Consider the following 18,511-nt stretch of genomic DNA (forward strand, 5'->3'; position numbering starts at 1 on the left):
GCGAGGGCAAACCGACAGCCTCGAGCAATGCGGCATAAGATTCACTCAACACCTGCTATTTCATTCCACAACTCCTCCTTATCTGACTGCAGGAACGGGAGGTGGTCGTGCCATGGGAGCAACGCTGTCAGTCAGGACTCGATTTCAAAGGTCGTTTCACCTAGAACATCACATTATGCTGTTTAATCCACCTGACTCCTGGCTATATGCGGTCAGAGATCAGTGCCTGTTCACGCTGCTTCTGTAAAGGAAATATCTATCGATCGATGCGCATTGACGGTGATGCTACATTGGGCATCGTTGCAACTTCTTCAAGCTCTGTCAAATAGACAGAACATCAACGCATATATTAGGTTATAAGGTGGGTGAATTGCGGTAGTGTTTGAAAGAACATGTCAAACACACATCTAACAACGCTACACATTTGCAAAACATTCCTTTATTATAAATAAATCTTCTTCTTTTGTTTTGGTATAAAACTAGCATGCTTCAACCATGGCATTTTACAGCTTCACAACTCCGTGGTACAGTTCAGTCAGCCAATACAAGACACATCTCAGAATGCAGGTTTCCGACAAAGTGGGACAAAAATGAAAAAATCAGCACGACCACAAAAATACAAGAAGAATAACAGCAAACATAGTTTGGTAGTTTTCATATATTTTCACTTAGAACATCCACATTTCCAATGTTTACCGTGAATGAGTTTCCATCGGCTTTACAATTACACCATTTTTTGTGAAAGTATGTATTTTGTTTCACATGACCGCAAGCCTGCGACTATTCCGTCGCATTTTCTGAGTGTATGTGCATGTTTGTGTTTGTTCATGGCAGGATTAGCTCTTTGACAGCAGCCTCACTGGTCAGTCCTGTTAGTCCGTTTTCTTTTTTTTGGTCTTCCAGGATGCTGCAGGTTTTAGTTTGATGCGGAACGATACAAAAAGTCTCATGCGGATGCCCATGGGCGGTCCATTTGCCTGTCAGCATGTCACATGACAGCCATCCTGGTTTAGACAAGGCCCCGCCCCTGGCTCCACCCAGAGAGAGTGGCCTTCTTCAGATGGCGTGATTGCTGTAGCTGACGTATGTGGTCTTGGTGGAGGAAGCTGCTGGAGGGGAAACACATTAGAGAATCGAGTTTATTCTCACGTGAATGCGTGTGCATTACCTTCGTATGTCAGAAATTTTAGGCAAGCCTTTTTTAGACTGTTTCCTCCATCATTTTATGGTCAGTAAAAGTCTTTCTGAGCATTTTATTGGTGTTGTTCCAGGATATTTTTGTGTGCTATCTATAACACCATCTTACATACGCAAATCTTATTAAATAATTATTTTTTTTAAATAAAAACTTCAAATGGATTAAAAAAATTAATTCCAACAGTTAAAGCAATATTAAAAAAAACAAAAACAACGTACCTAAAAAACAATTTTTTATGAAAAGTCTTACAAGGTTGGAGACTAAATGTATATATATATATATATATATATATATATATATATATATATATTTAATCAAATTAATTACATGATGTCCCAATTAATTAATCGCGATTAATCGCATATACAAATATTTGCTGAGACAGCCCCTCATATAACAATAACTCAATATATAATGATGAAATAATTATACATAGTTATCTTTAAATATATATATATATTAGTGCTGTCGATTTAACACGTTAATTCAGTGCGATACATTTGACAAAAAATAACGCATTAAAAAATTAACGCAATTATTCGCACTGCCCTGGTCCGTAATAAGGAAGATTTCTGAGAAATTCAAGCTTGCAGTACCACCTGTTTACTCCAGAGGGCAGTAAGTGAAACTTCAGCTGTGTGAGCAACACACAGTTTATACAGTGAAGAAAACACGTCAGTAGGCAGAACAACACAGACATGCGTTCAAAACACTTGAAGGAGCGCAAATGCGAACTAAGGGATCTCAAGATGTGTTTAAATATTGAGTATTAAACTATATTTAACTTGACACAGCTACCTAAACATTTGATGTTTATGATGCAACACACCCGAGACACTACACAAGCATGACTGACGCAGGTGTACATTGACGGTACTTAAACAAGCCCTCATAATAAATCTGCAACTGATTGACAAATTCACTTGTGTAATGGATTGTTGTGAACTGTGTGCCAATGATTGACTTATGATCAATAATATGGTAGTAAACAATACATTGTATTCTAAAGCTGCTTTTATATTTTCTTATCAATGATGAACTCTTCTGCCACAAGAATGTAATGCATTTTAATTATCTGAATATTTTTTATTTATATATATATATATATATATATATATATATATATATATATATATATATATATATATATACAGAACACAAAATAATAAATAGTAATATATATATATATATATATATATATATATATATAATTTTTAAATATTTAAAGATAACTATGTATCATTATTTCACCATTATATATGGAGTTATTGTTATATGAGGGGCTGTCTCAGCAAATATTTGTATATGCGATTAATTAATCGGGACACCAGGTAATTAATTTGATAGAAAAAAAAATTAGCGATTGACAGCCCTAATATATATATTTCTCGGGTGCGTTGCGTCATAAACATACATTTTTAGGTCACTGTGTCAAATTAAATATAGTTTAATACTCAATCTTTAAACACATCTTGAGATCTCTTAGTTCGGATTTGCGCTCCTTCAAGTGTTTTGAACGCAAGAACGTAATGAGTTTTCTTCACTGTATAAACTGTGTGTTGCTCACACAGCTGAAGTTTCACTTACTGCCCTCTAGAGTAAACAGGTGGTACTGCAAGCTTGAATTTCTCAGGAAGGAATCTTCCTTATTACGGTCCGGGGGCGATTAATGGCATTAATTTTTTTAAAGCGTTGTTTTCGCACTGAATTAATGTGTTAAATTGACAGCCCTAATATATATATAAAAGCCAAACCAATAACAGAACCAAGTCAGCTGCTTCCTTATTTTCTGTAATTCACATGTCAGTTCTCGCGTGAACACGCTTACATCATGTGAGAGGCAGGGGGCATTTACCCTCATGACTGAGCATACCATAGCAGGGCAGATGGGTTACTTTTATGATGACTTTATGTGCTTTTTGGAGCTTCAAGATATTGGCAGCCATTCACTTGCATTGTATGGACCTACAGAGCTGAAATATTCTTCCAAAAATATTAATTTGTGTTTTGTCACATCTGGGATAGCTTGAGAGTGAGTAAATGATGAGAGACTATCATTTTTGGGTGCACTATCCCTTTAAACGACTTATATTATAATAATTATATTACTATGTATTTTGCAATAAACTTAAAACATATTGTTTCTATATTATAATCAACAACCTTTTATGAAGGATGTAATTAAATGAATGGGAATAATACCGAAAGAGTGGGCGGGCACTGTTGCGCTCTCTTGACACAATCGCCTCGCCATGGCACTGATTGGTGGATATCAGTTCAGGATTGTGGGTAGTGTAGTTCTTCACTAGGAATTGTTTTAAATGCTTAAATGTTTCAGTTGAAGTGGAAGTCACACTTACACACTTACTACACAAGGATATGTCATCGCTTAATAACCTCCTGTAGGTCTGACTTGAGAGGTTTTTACATTATTAAAAAATAAATGACCCTAGGAAGATTTTGAATGGGTTTACAGAGGACCCTGCTTTTGCGCTCTCTATGGGTATTTCAGTTGTGGTGATACTCACTGTTGGTCTCCATACTTTCACACAGCTCAGTCTTCACTTCCCCGTTGGGCCGTTCACTTCCTTTCTGCACCAGTTTGCCTGACATCGTGGTGGCAGTGACGATCGCTTTGAAGCTGCGCTTGCGTTTGGGCACGTTCTGCTCCGGGTGGAAGATGATGATGTAAACTTTGGGCATGTAGAGCATCCCGAGAGATACAGATGCGCTGAGGCTGAGAGAGATGGTGAGGGTGGTGGTCTGAATATACATCTGTACACAACACACATCAGAGAGAAAGAGAAAGTCAGAATGTCTCAAAGAAAATATCTGTATGTAGTTACATCCCTAAAGGTTTATTTTTATTTTTTACAGAATATGAAATCTCAAGTAAGTAATGAGAACAGTTATGAGAATTTGCGGCAAAAGTACTTAATTTTCATCAAATAATCACAATGCCAAAAATTCAAATCATAAAATACGCTATGCATATACACAGGGCTGGACTGGCAATCTGGCATACCGGGCATTTTCCCGGTGGGCCGACGCACTTTGGGGCCGATCAGGGGCGGACTTGCCAGTGGGATAACCGAGCGGGCCCGTGGGTTGGCTGCGAAACGTGCCAAATGGGCCCCGATAAGCAAAAATGAGCGGCCGCGTTATGCAGAATGGACGTTGATCCACGATGGAGGATGGTACGTTTTGTTACGTTAACTCTATACTCTGCTTGAAAGCTTCACTTTATTTAGTCGACTAGCTACTGGAAAGCTTCTAAAACAACCAGGTCAACTTAACTGTTACACTTGTGTAAAATCACCATCCAACAACTGCTTTATGCAGCACAATGAGCTAGTAGCTAACAGCTAGCGGTCGTGTTATTGTTTATTGTTTAGTGTCGTGTTTAAGATGATGCCTCGACAGTAGAGGCGGCGCAACTATGACGAGCAGCCTATAATCCCACCCACGTTGAGGCGTCAATAATCTTAAGTGGAAATGCAAGCTCAGAAAAGTAAAGCGAGTAGATTAGAGGCGAGTCGAACAGTAACGTGCAGAGGAAAAGTGCCATTAGGGTTTGTTGACATTACATCGTCATGGCAACCAAGTTGTAAAATTGGATATAATGGTGGGTAAGCGATTTTATCACATTAAAATCACATATTGTTTATGTCTTGTGGCTTTACTTTTGAAACAGTGAGTATTTTATCGTATAAGGATTGGCGCCATTCACTTCCATTGTACGTGCTAGGGATGAGCACAGAAAGTCGACATACGGTTAACCGTTCGATGCGCTACTATTTGAATATCAAAATCACTATTCGGTTATTCTACACGTGCAATAGAGGTCTTCCACCTGACACGAGCTCGAAGAGTTGCGACTGACCCGGGTTTGGGTCAGTTTTCAAGTATAGGGCGAGTTAGGGGCTGTTCGAACATGCTTTTGTGCGCGTTGACGCTGTTTTTCTATTCTAGATCAGTGATACTGACTGACACGAGCGTCTTTGACAGTTGCACTGGATGATTCTCACTTTTTTCTCTCAGCATCTCATGTAACATCACCGCATTTTTAGACACCGAGTAAAGTTAAAAAGGCATCTCGAAACACCTGCATTGTCCCCATATTCGTTGTGCTGCATTCTGAAGAAGAGTAGCCACCTTTAAGTGACTTTAACACCATGCAGAAGCACTAAATCCACAGCTTGATAAATCTAGAATATAATATAATGAAATATCAAATGTTTAATTTCTGACTCTGGTCATAAGTCATAAATACTCATAATAGCTAAGGTTCCACAGAAAATCACAGACACACATGCGGGCAAACGTACATCTTCAAAGCTTCTGTGATGCTGGAAGGATAATTAGCGGCGGATATGGACACAGTCATGCTTTCCTTAATAAGAATTTCAAAGTGAAAGCTCTTACTCGATTAACAGACATGAGAACACACAAAATATTCAGTACTGTGAATATCTAACGGGAGTCAGCTGGTACGTGATAGCTGTGCGGTATGTAGCATGTTAGCCTTCTCATTAGCGCTCGCGCCCGCCTCCCATACTGGAGACCCCGGTTCGAATCCCACTCGGAGCGGGTTGAACAGAACCAGTTACAAATACACACATGAACAGGATGAACTCTCCAAAGATAAGCACTCATGTGTATCTTTTTCTTCAGCAGGGGGGTAAAAACACAGTGAATGGCGAGCAGCAGATGGAGAGACACGCCTGAGCCAAACGCTCAAAGAGATGTGAGTGAAAAGTGCTAAATTAGAAAAGCAATCATGCCCATAATGAACAGCATCAGTCAGAGAATGTGACGTGGTGAGTTTGGACAGATCCAGTCACCCGCTGCTCTCTGAACTGTAACAAAATTGGACCAGACGAGCAGGCCGACATCCGCTGGCATACTAAGGCAGTGTGATACCCATGGGAATCAACGCTGAGCGACATCCGCAGTGGGCATGATGGAGGAACAGGGGCACACATTGTGCAAGCCAAGCTTCTCAGTCATTTTAATGAATCCAAAAACAGATCTTGACAAAATAACACTTGTAGGCTTTACTGGAAATTGCCACCTTAAACTTTCCGTGACTATTTCCTGTCGTCTGCGCTCGAGAATCAACAATTGTTTTTCCGAGTTTGTGACGCATATTAATACGCACATAATTTTTTTATTTAATTATTATTTATTTGTATTTTTTTCTGAAAGTCATGATAATTCCCACCACAATGCTGATGGAAATGACATTTTTTTTAACTTTTTACTTTTTTTTTTTAATAAAAATAATGTCAGACTATTTTGTTTTGTTGAGGCTAGTTTCATTGCTAACATTTTATGCATCCTAAATACACACAATTAAATAATATGTTCACGCTTTTCGGGTAAATTGCCTAAACTACAGCTTGACTGGAAATAACGCCCAATAAAAATATAGATATTTCCTTTGGTTTTTCTTTGTTTTCTTCAAACATCATTTGTCTCATATGTCATCCCAAGCATGCCCTTAACTGGCACTTTTGTCCACTTGGTAAACAAGTACACTAACATTTGACAAAACTTTGTTTGGGGCAAACTTTGTTTTTTGGAGGTGGAAATGATGCCACAACCATCAGAAATCATTTTCACACAATGCATATTGAAATGGTTTGTTTATTTCACTCTTTATTTACACTATCAATGTTTTATCCATGTAACACTTTGCATTTTAAATGGATTTCCATGGTTTAGAGAGCACCTAATATGGTTTTCAAACGTGCCTAATTTTGTTTTAAATCGATTTACATGCATCCAAGGTCAAAAAACACTTTAAGTTGTTCATAATTTAAATTGCAGCGTTACCTTTTTTTTCCTAGTGTCAAAAGCGACTCGTTCAAGGATCCGTTCTAAAGGATTCATTCTAAGCTCCTCCTTTCAGAGAGCATACTCTGCTCTGATTGGTCAGATGTCCCAGTCTGTTGTGATTGGTCTACCGCTTAGTGTAGTGTTTGAGGGCGGGTCAAAGCTGTTCGCGAGCAGCCAATGAAGACCATCGGTTAGTACAGGAAGTAGGTCTGGAATTACTAATGACTCGTTTCAGGTGTTCAGAATCGGTTCTTTCTTTTGGGAGTCAATTACTCCATTTGTCGTTCACTTTGATTTTTGAAACATTGCAGACTTTTTTTTTACATTCACAAACAGCGATATAACACACTACATGAAAGGTAATATTTGAAAAACCATAATAGGTGCTCTGAAGCTACTATTGAAAGCCTGGGTCTGGGACAATGCAAAAGCAATACAATCTATACATAAATCCCATTTGAAAACTACCAAATATAAAGGCCTAATAAAAGAGAGTCTGTCTAAATGATACCCTCATATATCAAAGAGAAAAAAAAAGTTTAAAAAAAAGTTTAAATCTCTTTATTTAATAAAAATCTACCCCTAGGACATGAAAGTGCCCAAAGTGGAAGGCAATCCAGTCTAAGCTAAACTAAGTCCATTGATATTTTGCCTTCCTAAAGTTAGGAAATTGCCTAGTAAACAGGAGACCAGCTTCTCAGGTATTGATCCAACAACAGTCAGACACAGATTGGGGATTGTCCATGGAAAGCTATATCTAATTCAGCATTAATTTGCTTGTAGATCTAAGCAATCACCCAGGGCAAACAACTAGCCCATTAAATATAACATATAGGAAACACTGCTCTGAGTACTCACAACATGGTAAATGGTCTGCACTTATATAGCGCCTTTTTAACCTTAACGGCATTCAAAGCGCTTTACACTGTAACTCATTCACACACACTCACACACCAATGGCGGTAGAGCTGCCATGCAAGACGCTAGCCTGCCATTGGGACCAACTTGGGGTTCAGTGTCTTGCCCAAGGACACTTCGGCATGTGGAGTCATGTGGGTCGGGAATCGAACCCGCTCTACCACCAGAGCCACAGCCGCCCAACAACATCCACGCAACTCAAGCATGGACTCCTGTTTCAAGGGAGCATATAGAACACATGACAACTCTGATGATATTTGCCATCATCTTTCATGCGGCTGGAATATAACCCATCGATCTGTGAGATCACGTGACAGTGGGACCAGACGCTCCGGCAGAATCCGTCACAAATCAGTGGCTTATACTGTTAGAACTTAATACCCCTATAAACCCTCTGGAGGGACTGGACCGAGCATTAGAAACACAGAGCCATTGTAGCGGATGGCTATAAGACTTTAAACAAGAGTATAAGGTTTGTACTAGGCATTGCTTAAAGGTGAGAGAAAACCAGATAAATTCCAGGTCCACATGGTTTGCAGATGTTGTTCAATGACGCAACAAGCCGTGAAAGGCTACACATTACTGTGATTTTACAACCGTTTAGAGGTAACGCTTCATCAATCAAGAGTTGATGAAAACAATGACATAATGGAAAAATAAGATTGTTTAAATGGTTTATAGCAACTTGGCACGTTAATATAAAATTCAACTGATGTCCGGTCACGTGTGTGTGCATATCACGATTAACTGACGTAACTCATAGATGTAAATCACACACATCATATAATTACATTTGGGACATTGTTACGATACATGTTGCAAACCATGTTTACATTTGTATAATATATAGTATAAATAAATATTTAGAAAGATATAATAAATAATATATCAATAAAGCTAACTAATAGAGTTATGTATAATAAATCCTTTAGTGAAGAGATCAAATAAACTGTGTTTAAAAATGTAATCATCTCTTAGATGTGCGAAATAACACACACACACACACACACACACACACACACACACACACACACACACACACACACATATATATATAATAATACTGATTGTTTATAAATACTGCATTACATACATACAGCACAATACAATATTGTTTAAAGATTCAAAGTCTGTGGTGTTTCCTAATACATCAATCATCTTTAAAATAATATTTAATGTAATATAATGACATTAAAAAATAGATATATTTCAAATAATATATAAATTACAGTAAAATAATATTAAATGTAATAAATAATATTTAATGACATAAAAATAATAATATTTCAAATTATATATAAATTAAAGTAAAATAATATTTAATGTAATATAATGACATTAAAAAATAGATATATTTCAAATAATATATAAATTACAGTAAAATAATATTTAATGTAATATAATGACATTAAAAAATAGATATATTTCAAATAATATATAAATTACAGTAAAATAATATTTAATGTAATATAATGACATTAAAAAAATAATATTTCAAATAATATGTAAATTACAGTAAAATAATATTTAATGTAATATAATGACATTAAAAAATAATCATATTTCAAATAATATATAAATTACAGTAACATAATATTTAATGTAATAAATAATATTTAATGACATAAAATAATAATATTTCAAATTATATATAAATTAAAGTAAAATAATATTTAATGTAATATAATGACATTAAAAAAAATAATATTTCAAATAATATATAAATTACAGTAAAATAATATTTAAAAATCATTTAATAACCACAAAAGTTAATACAATTGTATTTTATAAAAAATAATGGGTGTGGGGGGAATTTCCCCCCCTTTTCTCCCCAATTTGGAATGCCAGTCCTCGTGGTGGCGTAGTGACTCACCTCAATTTGGGTGGCACAGAACGAATCTCAGTTGCCTCCGCATCTGAGACCATCAATCCGCGCATCTTATCACATGGCTTGTTGAGCGCGTTACCACGGAGACATAGTGCATGTGGAGGCTCACGGTATATTCTGCGGCATCCACGTACAACTCACCACACGCCCCACCGAGAGCGAGAACCACATTATAGCGACCACGAGGAGGTTACCCCATGTGACTCTACCCTCCCTAGCAACTGGTTGCTTAGGAGACCTGGCTGGAGTCACTCAGCACACCCTGGATTCGAACTTGCGACTAGTTACCCAGGCCCCTATTTTATAATGAAATAAAACAGCATATAGAAATGACAAATCAATGAAAAAATCTCAAATTGTAATGGAAATAAAATTCTGCAAAAAAGTAGCAAACGCAGCTATTAGCTATAAACAATTGCTTATTTTTGACAATTGTTTAATGTGTCCAAAATTCGGAAAACTTCATATATTTTAGTGTAGTGTTATTTATTTCAATAAAAAAATTTTTTAAATAATAAATATTAGTACGTATTTTATGCTTTCTTACAAGTTATCTAATATTGCAAGCTAATATTGTTCTTTTAAAATAAATTAATGCAAGCGTAATGATAAAATTGTACATTTTACATATATAAGATGTTACATTGCCAAAATTAGTACAATAAAATGTGATATTTTTTACACATTTTCGTAGCTTGTAACAATTATCCTAGAATCAGAGCCATTTATAATCCAAAGCAATGACTAAAAATCACATGTGCAGACACATAAATAGTGCTAGATGTATATGAATGTTTTCACACTGAGCACTTAATCACATGCCTGTTACTGAGACACCAGTGCCAAGAACCTCCTGAGGAACTCAAGGTCTGAAGTTACACCGATGATTGTGGCATAAAGGGCTACAGTTTAAAAGTGTAATTTACACACATTCATTAAAGCGGCAGGAGCCAAGATACATGTGAAATGGTAAAACTAGCATGTATGCAATAAACCAGCAGGTGTCCTTTCACTTGCATATTTTCGCACACGACTAGTACATAAAAAGAGAAAAGACTTTCCTGTGAGGAACTATAGAAGCATCGGGGGTGCACCTATAATGCCTTAAAATCCCAAAAATGACCCGTACAGTGTCATCCGTGCCTTTGCCTGCCAATTCCCCCATTGCTTTCATTAAGTTTCTCAACGCTCCTGTGCCACTCTTAATTAGTTTTGAAGAGACCTTGGACAGCAACAGTCACCAAACTATCACTCTGGACTTTTAATGATCCTCTGTGTCTCTCCTGCTGCTCACGAAACACTTTTGAACAGGTTTTGTTTGGTCTTTTTCTCAGGAGAGAGCACATGTTATTTTCTGGGCCAGAGATCGCAACCCTGTGTGTCTGTGTGTCTGTGTGTGTCTCTGTGTGTGTGTGTCTGTGTGTATGTGTGTGTTTGTGTGTGTGTGAGTCTGTGTGTGTTTGTATGTGTGTGTGTGTCTGTATGTGTGTGTATGTGAGTGTGTGAGTGTGTGAGAATGTGTGTGAGTGTCAGTGTGTGTGTGTGAGTGTGTGTATGTGTGTGTGTGAGTGTGTGAGTTTGTATATGTGTGTGTATATGTGTGTGAGTGTGTGTATAAGTGTGTTTGTATGTGTGTAAGTGTCAGTGTGTGTGTGTGTGTGTGAGTGTGTGAGTTTGTGTTTGTGTGTGTGAGTGTCAGTGTGTGTGTGTGTGTGTGTGTGAGTTTGTTTGTGTGTGTGTGTGTGTGTATATGTGTGTGTATGAGTGTGTTTGTGTGTGTGAGTGTCAGTGTGTGTGTGTGTGTGTGTGTGAGAGAGTGTGTGAGTGTGTGTGTGTGTGTGTGACATATCCACTTAGACTTTGGAAAACTTTAATGTTACTCGAATTGGAGCTATTTGGAGCGAATTGGTCTTTATACTGTGGAGTTTGTAAAATGTTAATAAAGCATTGCACACTGTATTGTTTTGTTCTATTGTGTTGTTCTTTCCAAAGAACAAATAAATGCATTATGACAGGAAATAAGTATAAGAGTCACATTTTAAAACCGGAGATTAATCGCAGTTAACTATGAACAATTATTAGATTAATCACGATTAAAGTGTTTAATCTACTGTATAAATAGGCCTACAGCCGTTTCTACAATAAATAAATACATTCATAAATAGATAAAACACAATGCTTTTTAAATCAATTAAATAATGCGAATACTTCCCTTGAACCTTAATTAAGTGTACACAATTTATCGTTCATTTCAGAAAAGTTTTCAAAAAATATCAGGCATTTTTGAATCAAGAATATCAAGAAATCTTTTCACGGTTACAATGTGCCTTTTCATAAAAATATCAAATGTTTTGATATATTTTTTTTAATGGCACACTCTTGAGGGTCTAAAGGGGTCTTCGCTTCGTATATCTTTAATTACAGATCTGCCTCTCAGTCAAAACCCTGCAGCATCAAATCTGTATTAATGCATCACATAATTCAGTGAAGACTTGGAAACCACTGAGAAAAGTCATTTTTACCTCTAATAATGTATCCTTGTAACTGGATTAGCCGTGCATGTGCGGTATATGTAGTATGTATACATAGTTGTTAAAAAGATCTTCATTCACACAATGCGGCATCCACAACGGGCAATTAGGCAAAGATATGTGATTACACCACTGCGACACTTTTGAGTGTTGAATTTAAGCCCTTGAGAAAACATTAAAATCACTTTCAACTCAGAAAATGGAAATATGTTCATCATTAAGGAGGTGCATTCAAGTAATTGTTTTGTGTGAATTGCATTTTTTTATATATATATATATATTTTGGAATAATTTAACAGATCTGGACAAAAAATTATTGAACCAAATTTGATTGTTTTAGTATAAAACTATTGCATCAAAGAGATGTCCTCAATAATCTGCAATCTGGCATACCGGGTATTTTCCCGGTGGGCTGACACACTTTGGGGCCGATCAGGGGCGGAGTGGCCATTGGGAGAACAGAGCGGGCCAGTGGGACGGCCACGAAAATGACCTGCCACGTTATGTGGAACAGACCACAAAACAGCACCGCGATATGCAGAAAAGGACAGTGAACACTTTTGGGCCGGTTGCTATGTAAAATTCTGGGCCGATCCCCCCTCGCTCAACAACTTTTGGGCCAGTTGCTATGTAAAATCCCGGGCCGATCCCCCCTAGCTCATAAACTTTTGGGCTGGTTGCTATGTAAATCAGGAATCCCCGCCAACAACTTCGGTTGCTATGTAAATCCCGACCTCCCGCTCAACAACTTTTGGGCTGGTTGCTATGTAAAATCCGGGCGATCCCCTAGTTCATCAACTTTTGGGCGGTTGCTCTGTAAAATCGGCGATCCCCTCACACAACAACTTTTGGGCTGGTTGCTATGTAAAATCCCGGGCCGATCCCCCCTAGTTCATCAACTTTTGGGCCGGTTGCTCTGTAAAATCCCGGGCGATCCCCCCTCACACAACAACTTTTGGGCCGGTTGCTATGTAAAATCCTGGGCCGATCCCTCCTCACACAACAACTTTTGGGCCGGTTGCTATGTAAAATCCCGGGCCGATCCCCCCTCGCTCAACAACTTTTGGGCCGGTTGCTATGTAAAATCCTGGGCCGATCCCCCCTCGCTCAACAACTTTTGGGCCAGTTGCTATGTAATATCCCGGGCCGATCCCCCCTCGCTCAACAACTTTTGGGCCGGTTGCTATGTAAAATCCTGGGCCGATTTCCCCTGGCTCAACAACTTTTGGGCCGGTTGCTATGTAAAATCCCGGGCCGATCCCCCCAGCTCATCAACTTTTGGGCCGGTTGCTATGTAAAATCCCGGGCGGATCCCACCTCGCTCAACAACTTTTGGGCCGGTTGCTATGTAAAATCCCGGCCAATTCCCCCTCGCTCAACAACTTTTGGGCCGGTTGCTATGTAAAATCCCGGGCAGGTGTGTTGGTTAGGTAGAAAATGTTTAAAACGACAGAAGAGCAGATCACAACTATTTACAACCCAAAACGATCACAATATCTATTTCCCTGAAAGTTTGTGTCATTCAACAGTCTGCATAAACCAAGCAAGCTTTTTGTAATCTATTGCACCAGCTATAAGGGTTTAGACACAGGTCCATTTGCTCTGCACATCACATATACACATTAACATGCATATACCGTAATTTCCGGACTATAAGCCGCAACTTTTTTCCCACGCTTTGAACCTCGCGGCTTATACAATGACGCGGCTAATATATGGATTTTTCCCGCTTTCAAATTTTATTAAAAAAAAAAAATAAACATTCTGTGACGTGCTCAGTTTTTTGGCGGCATGAAGCTTTCATTAGACCAATGAAATTGCCGAACGGGTTAAGGTCAAAACAACTTTTTTTGTTTACTGTTTAGATTAAATCGAGCGCGCTCAAACTTCCCATCATTCTGATTACGGTAGTAATTTTGTCACCCTCACCATGGCAAAGACATGGAGAAATGCATATCATGCTGCTTTCAAGTTGAAGGCGATTGATCTGGCTGTTTGAAAAGGAAATAGAGCTGCTGCACGGGAGCTTGGTCTTAATGAGTCGATGATAAGACGTTGGAAACAGCAGCGTGAGGAATTGACTCTAAACTAAAGCTGAGGCTATTCTGAGGCTATTCAACTCCGACACCGAAGGAGATGACTTAAGTGGTTTCAGTGCACAAGGAGGAAGATGTGACCAATGACTTTCTTGGTAGGCTACTGTTTACTGCAAATGTTTTATTACAAGCCGTGTGTGGCAGCGGGGGCGTGGTCAAGCGCCCGTCCGGGAGAGAAAAGCTGTGCTAAATTATGTCTAACACCGGTGTCTAATTTCAAGTGCCCTGCTTCACGTGTCCTTCTTGGGAAAACTGTCACACGGGCACCAGTGTGACAGTTTTCAGCAGGGCACTTGACGTTCCAGGTAAGGCTTTTAATGGCCACAGCAATGTTTACAATCAATTTTATAAAGTTTCTCAATTCTTCTATGCGCCAACACTAGACTGACGTGTGTCACTCTCTCAGCTCTGTGGCTGCTGCCTTTTTATGCCGCTCTCCCCATGCTTACTGAAATTAGACACCGGTGTTAGACATAATTTAGCTCAGGTGTAAGCGCCCTTACCGCTTTTCTCTCCCGGACGGGCGCTTGACCACGCCCCCGCTGCCACACCGTGTTTCGTTAAAGCCTATTTATTTTTGTTACAAGCCGTGTTTCGTTAAAGCCTGTGTAAAGTTCATTTGTTTCAATGTACCGGTAGGCACCTGCGGCTTATAGACAGGTGCGGCTTATTTATGTTCAAAATCATATTTTTTTTTAAAAATCAGTGGGTGCGGCTTATATTCAGGTGCGCTCAATAGTCCGGAAATTACGGTACTCAAAAATATACACCACAAAAAAATGGCTGTTATTTCAGAAAACTGTCGGAAACAGCTGAGAATGTTTCCTCAACAGCTGTAGTGGATGCACATTTTAACATCAGCATAAAACAAATCTCACTAAAGCAGCTTCACAGCATCTGGTCACTATAAACAAGTGTCTGAGGTTTCCTGCGAACTCTGGAATATATTACGAAGAAAACAGTTCTATTGCACAGTTTAATTGGAGTTATAATGTCACCAGGCCTGAACGACGCCAGTCTGAAGTTGTGTTGAGCATTTACTCCATTCCAGGCTAAATAAGCAGCCTTTAATTAAATCAAGTTCATTTGAGGGGAAACGTGTGACATGATGTCGAGTAAATGTTCATTACAGAGTATCATTTGCATAAATCAGAGTGAAAAAAGCACTTTAAATCTTGGTGAATTTTTCACCCAAAAAAATAAATACAAATAAATCTTACATTAAATCAAAATTGTCCCTGTTTACATTTATATTATGTCCCTGCACTGCAGATAGTTAAAAGCAGCTTAAACCAGTTAGCTGGTCTTAGCCGGTCTCCCAATCTGGTCATTTCACAAATTGTCTGGTTTTACAGTTGGTTGAGTATTTGGTTATTTCAGTTACGATGCTGCTTTGGAAGATAGCCGCCTTTGTAGACAGCATTAGCATCAACTCACTAGGGTTACAGGCTCACAGTAGTGATTAGCAGCTGACATTTCTGATCAAGTACATTATCAGAGTGATGGAAGTGAAGCCAGCGTCCATCTGTTCCCCCGATCACACATTTCGCACATAGTTCACGACAATTAATCGAACCGGATTAGCTGCGCATTTGCTAATGCAACACACTCCCCAGGCTAACATATGCGTGTTTTTAAAATGTTTTCCAAATGTTACATTGTGGTTGTGGGAATAGGCCCGTATAGGCCTGAAATCTTGTCAAGCTAACATCCTGCTGTGAAAATGTTCAGTGTCATCTTTCCTGTTCGATAATCAGATTTATTTGGCTACCTGACATCAAGTGCAAAATCAATGTGCCTCGTTGTGTTATGCGGTTACTGTGTGGCGCACAAGGAAACATTAATGTAATATTTTCCAATACAAAGTGGCTGTTTTGACCTTGTTTTGGGAGATTCTGTAAAACCTCGGTTATGTTCTGATGTTTTTGACAGTAGTGCCTTTTTACACACTTTTGCTGTATTCATAATAATGGTAAGACCTCGGCATTTGAATGTAAATATCACACTGTTGCTGCCAGCTTATTTGGATTTAACCTTTTATTTATGTCTTCCGTCATGTTGCATCGTGTATTTTAATTTGCTTACTGCTAATGTGCGAGTTCCATTATGTTTGCATGTAAAATTAAAGCATACAGATTGAACAACAATCATGCAAATGTAAGCCTTTTAAAGGGACAGTACACCCAAAAATTTAAATTGTCTCATCATTTACTCACCCTCATGCCACCCCAGATGTGTATGACGTTCTTTCTTCTGCAGAAGAATTTTTTTGAAGAATATCTCAGCTCTGTAGGTCCATACAATGCAAGTGAATGGTGACCAGAACTCAGAAGTTCCAAAAAGGATATAAAGGCAGCATAAAAGTAATCCATATGACTCCAGTGGTTTAACTGATGTCTTCTGAAGCGATAGGATAGATGTGGGTGAAAATCAGATCAATAATTAAGTCCTTTTTTACAATCAATATCAACCATTATCCAGCCCCAACCAGTAGGAGGATGAATGTGGAAGTGAAAGTTAAAGTGTAGATTTTCAATATTGATCTTATTCTCACCCACACCTATCCTATCGCTTCAGAAGACATGGATTAAACCACTGGAGTCTTCTGGATTGCTTTTATGCTGCCTTTATGTCCTTTTTGGAACTTCTGAGTTCTGGTCACCATTCACTTACATTGTATGGACCTACAGAGCTCAAACATTCATCTACAAATAATTTGTTTGTGTTTTGTAGAAGAAAGAAAGTCTCAAGAATTTCTTGAGTTTCACTCAAAATGTTTGTATTTTTTTTTTTTTCAGTCTGCAACACTCATAATTGAGTTTTAATGATCATTTTGAACCCTGTCTCTTAAGATTAGAATTAAGCATGCAGATTTATACTGCAGTGACTTTAAGGTCACGCCCACTGTCTAAGTTTGAAACTCTTGTTTTTTTTTCTTCAGTTTCTTAATGTCAAAATAGGCGGTTATGAAGAGGTCTTGGTTTTTGATGGAGAAAAACGTCAATCCAATATGGATGAGAGGCGTAAACATAGTAAAATCGATGCGTTTTCATAGGAAGACTCCCTCTTCATCTACACTCACCTAAAGGATTATTAGGAACACCATACTAATACTGTGTTTGACCCCCTTTCGCCTTCAGAACTGCCTTAATTCTACGTGGCATTGATTCAACAAGGTGCTGAAAGCATTCTTTAGAAATGTTGGCCCATATTGATAGGATAGCATCTTGCAGTTGATGGAGATTTGTGGGATGCACATCCAGGGCACGAAGCTCCCGTTCCACCACATCCCAAAGATGCTCTATTGGGTTGAGATCTGGTGACTGTGGGGGCCATTTTAGTACAGTGAACTCATTGTCATGTTCAAGAAACCAATTTGAAATGATTCGAGCTTTGTGACATGGTGCATTATCCTGCTGGAAGTAGCCATCAGAGGATGGGTACCCGGTGGGGTCTTCTGCTGTTGTAGCGCATCCGCCTCAAGGTTGTGCGTGTTGTGGCTTCACAAATGCTTTGCTGCATACCTCGGTTGTAACGAGTGGTTATTTCAGGCAAAGTTGCTCTTCTATCAGCTTGAATCAGTCGGCCCATTCTCCTCTGACCTCTAGCATCAACAAGGCATTTTCAGCCCACAGGACTGCCGCATACTGGATGTTTTTCCTTTTCACACCATTCTTTGTAAACCCTAGAAATGGTTGTGCGTGAAAATCCCAGTAACTGAGCAGATTGTGAAATACTCAGACCGGCCCGTCTGGCACCAACAACCATGCCACGCTCAAAATTGCTTAAATCACCTTTCTTTCCCATTCTGACATTCAGTTTGGAGTTCAGGAGATTGTCTTGACCAGGACCACACCCCTAAATGCATTGAAGCAACTGCCATGTGATTGGTTGATTAGATAATTGCATTAATGAGAAATTGAACAGGTGTTCCTAATAATCCTTTAGGTGAGTGTATGTTGTCAGGCCTAATATAGTTTGCACTGTCCAGTCCTTCAAAATGCATCTTTGCAAATCCTGGATTGCAAGAATACAGGAT

At 38.6% G+C, this 18,511-nt stretch overlaps 1 protein-coding gene across 2 annotated transcripts in view; it reads right to left on the reverse strand.

The window, feature by feature from the left end:
• Window positions 1–425: 425 nt before the first annotated feature.
• Window positions 426–18,511, reverse strand: part of LOC127639288 (metabotropic glutamate receptor 8-like) — a 187,934-nt gene continuing 169,848 nt past the window's right edge. The window contains exons 10-11 of one of the 2 annotated variants that reach the window (XM_052121222.1): window positions 3,727–3,973; window positions 426–1,106 (exon numbers count right to left, since the gene is read on the reverse strand). In XM_052121222.1, coding sequence (XP_051977182.1) covers window positions 1,057–1,106; window positions 3,727–3,973 — 297 coding nt within the window. In that variant the 3' untranslated portion in view covers window positions 426–1,056. Of the gene's footprint in view, window positions 1,110–3,726; window positions 3,974–18,511 lie in introns of both variants that reach the window. The other variant, XM_052121221.1, reaches the window with a different exon arrangement.

The sequence above is a fragment of the Xyrauchen texanus genome, chromosome 47, assembly GCF_025860055.1.
Source record: "Xyrauchen texanus isolate HMW12.3.18 chromosome 47, RBS_HiC_50CHRs, whole genome shotgun sequence".
NCBI classification, from domain to species: Eukaryota; Metazoa; Chordata; class Actinopteri; order Cypriniformes; family Catostomidae; genus Xyrauchen; species Xyrauchen texanus.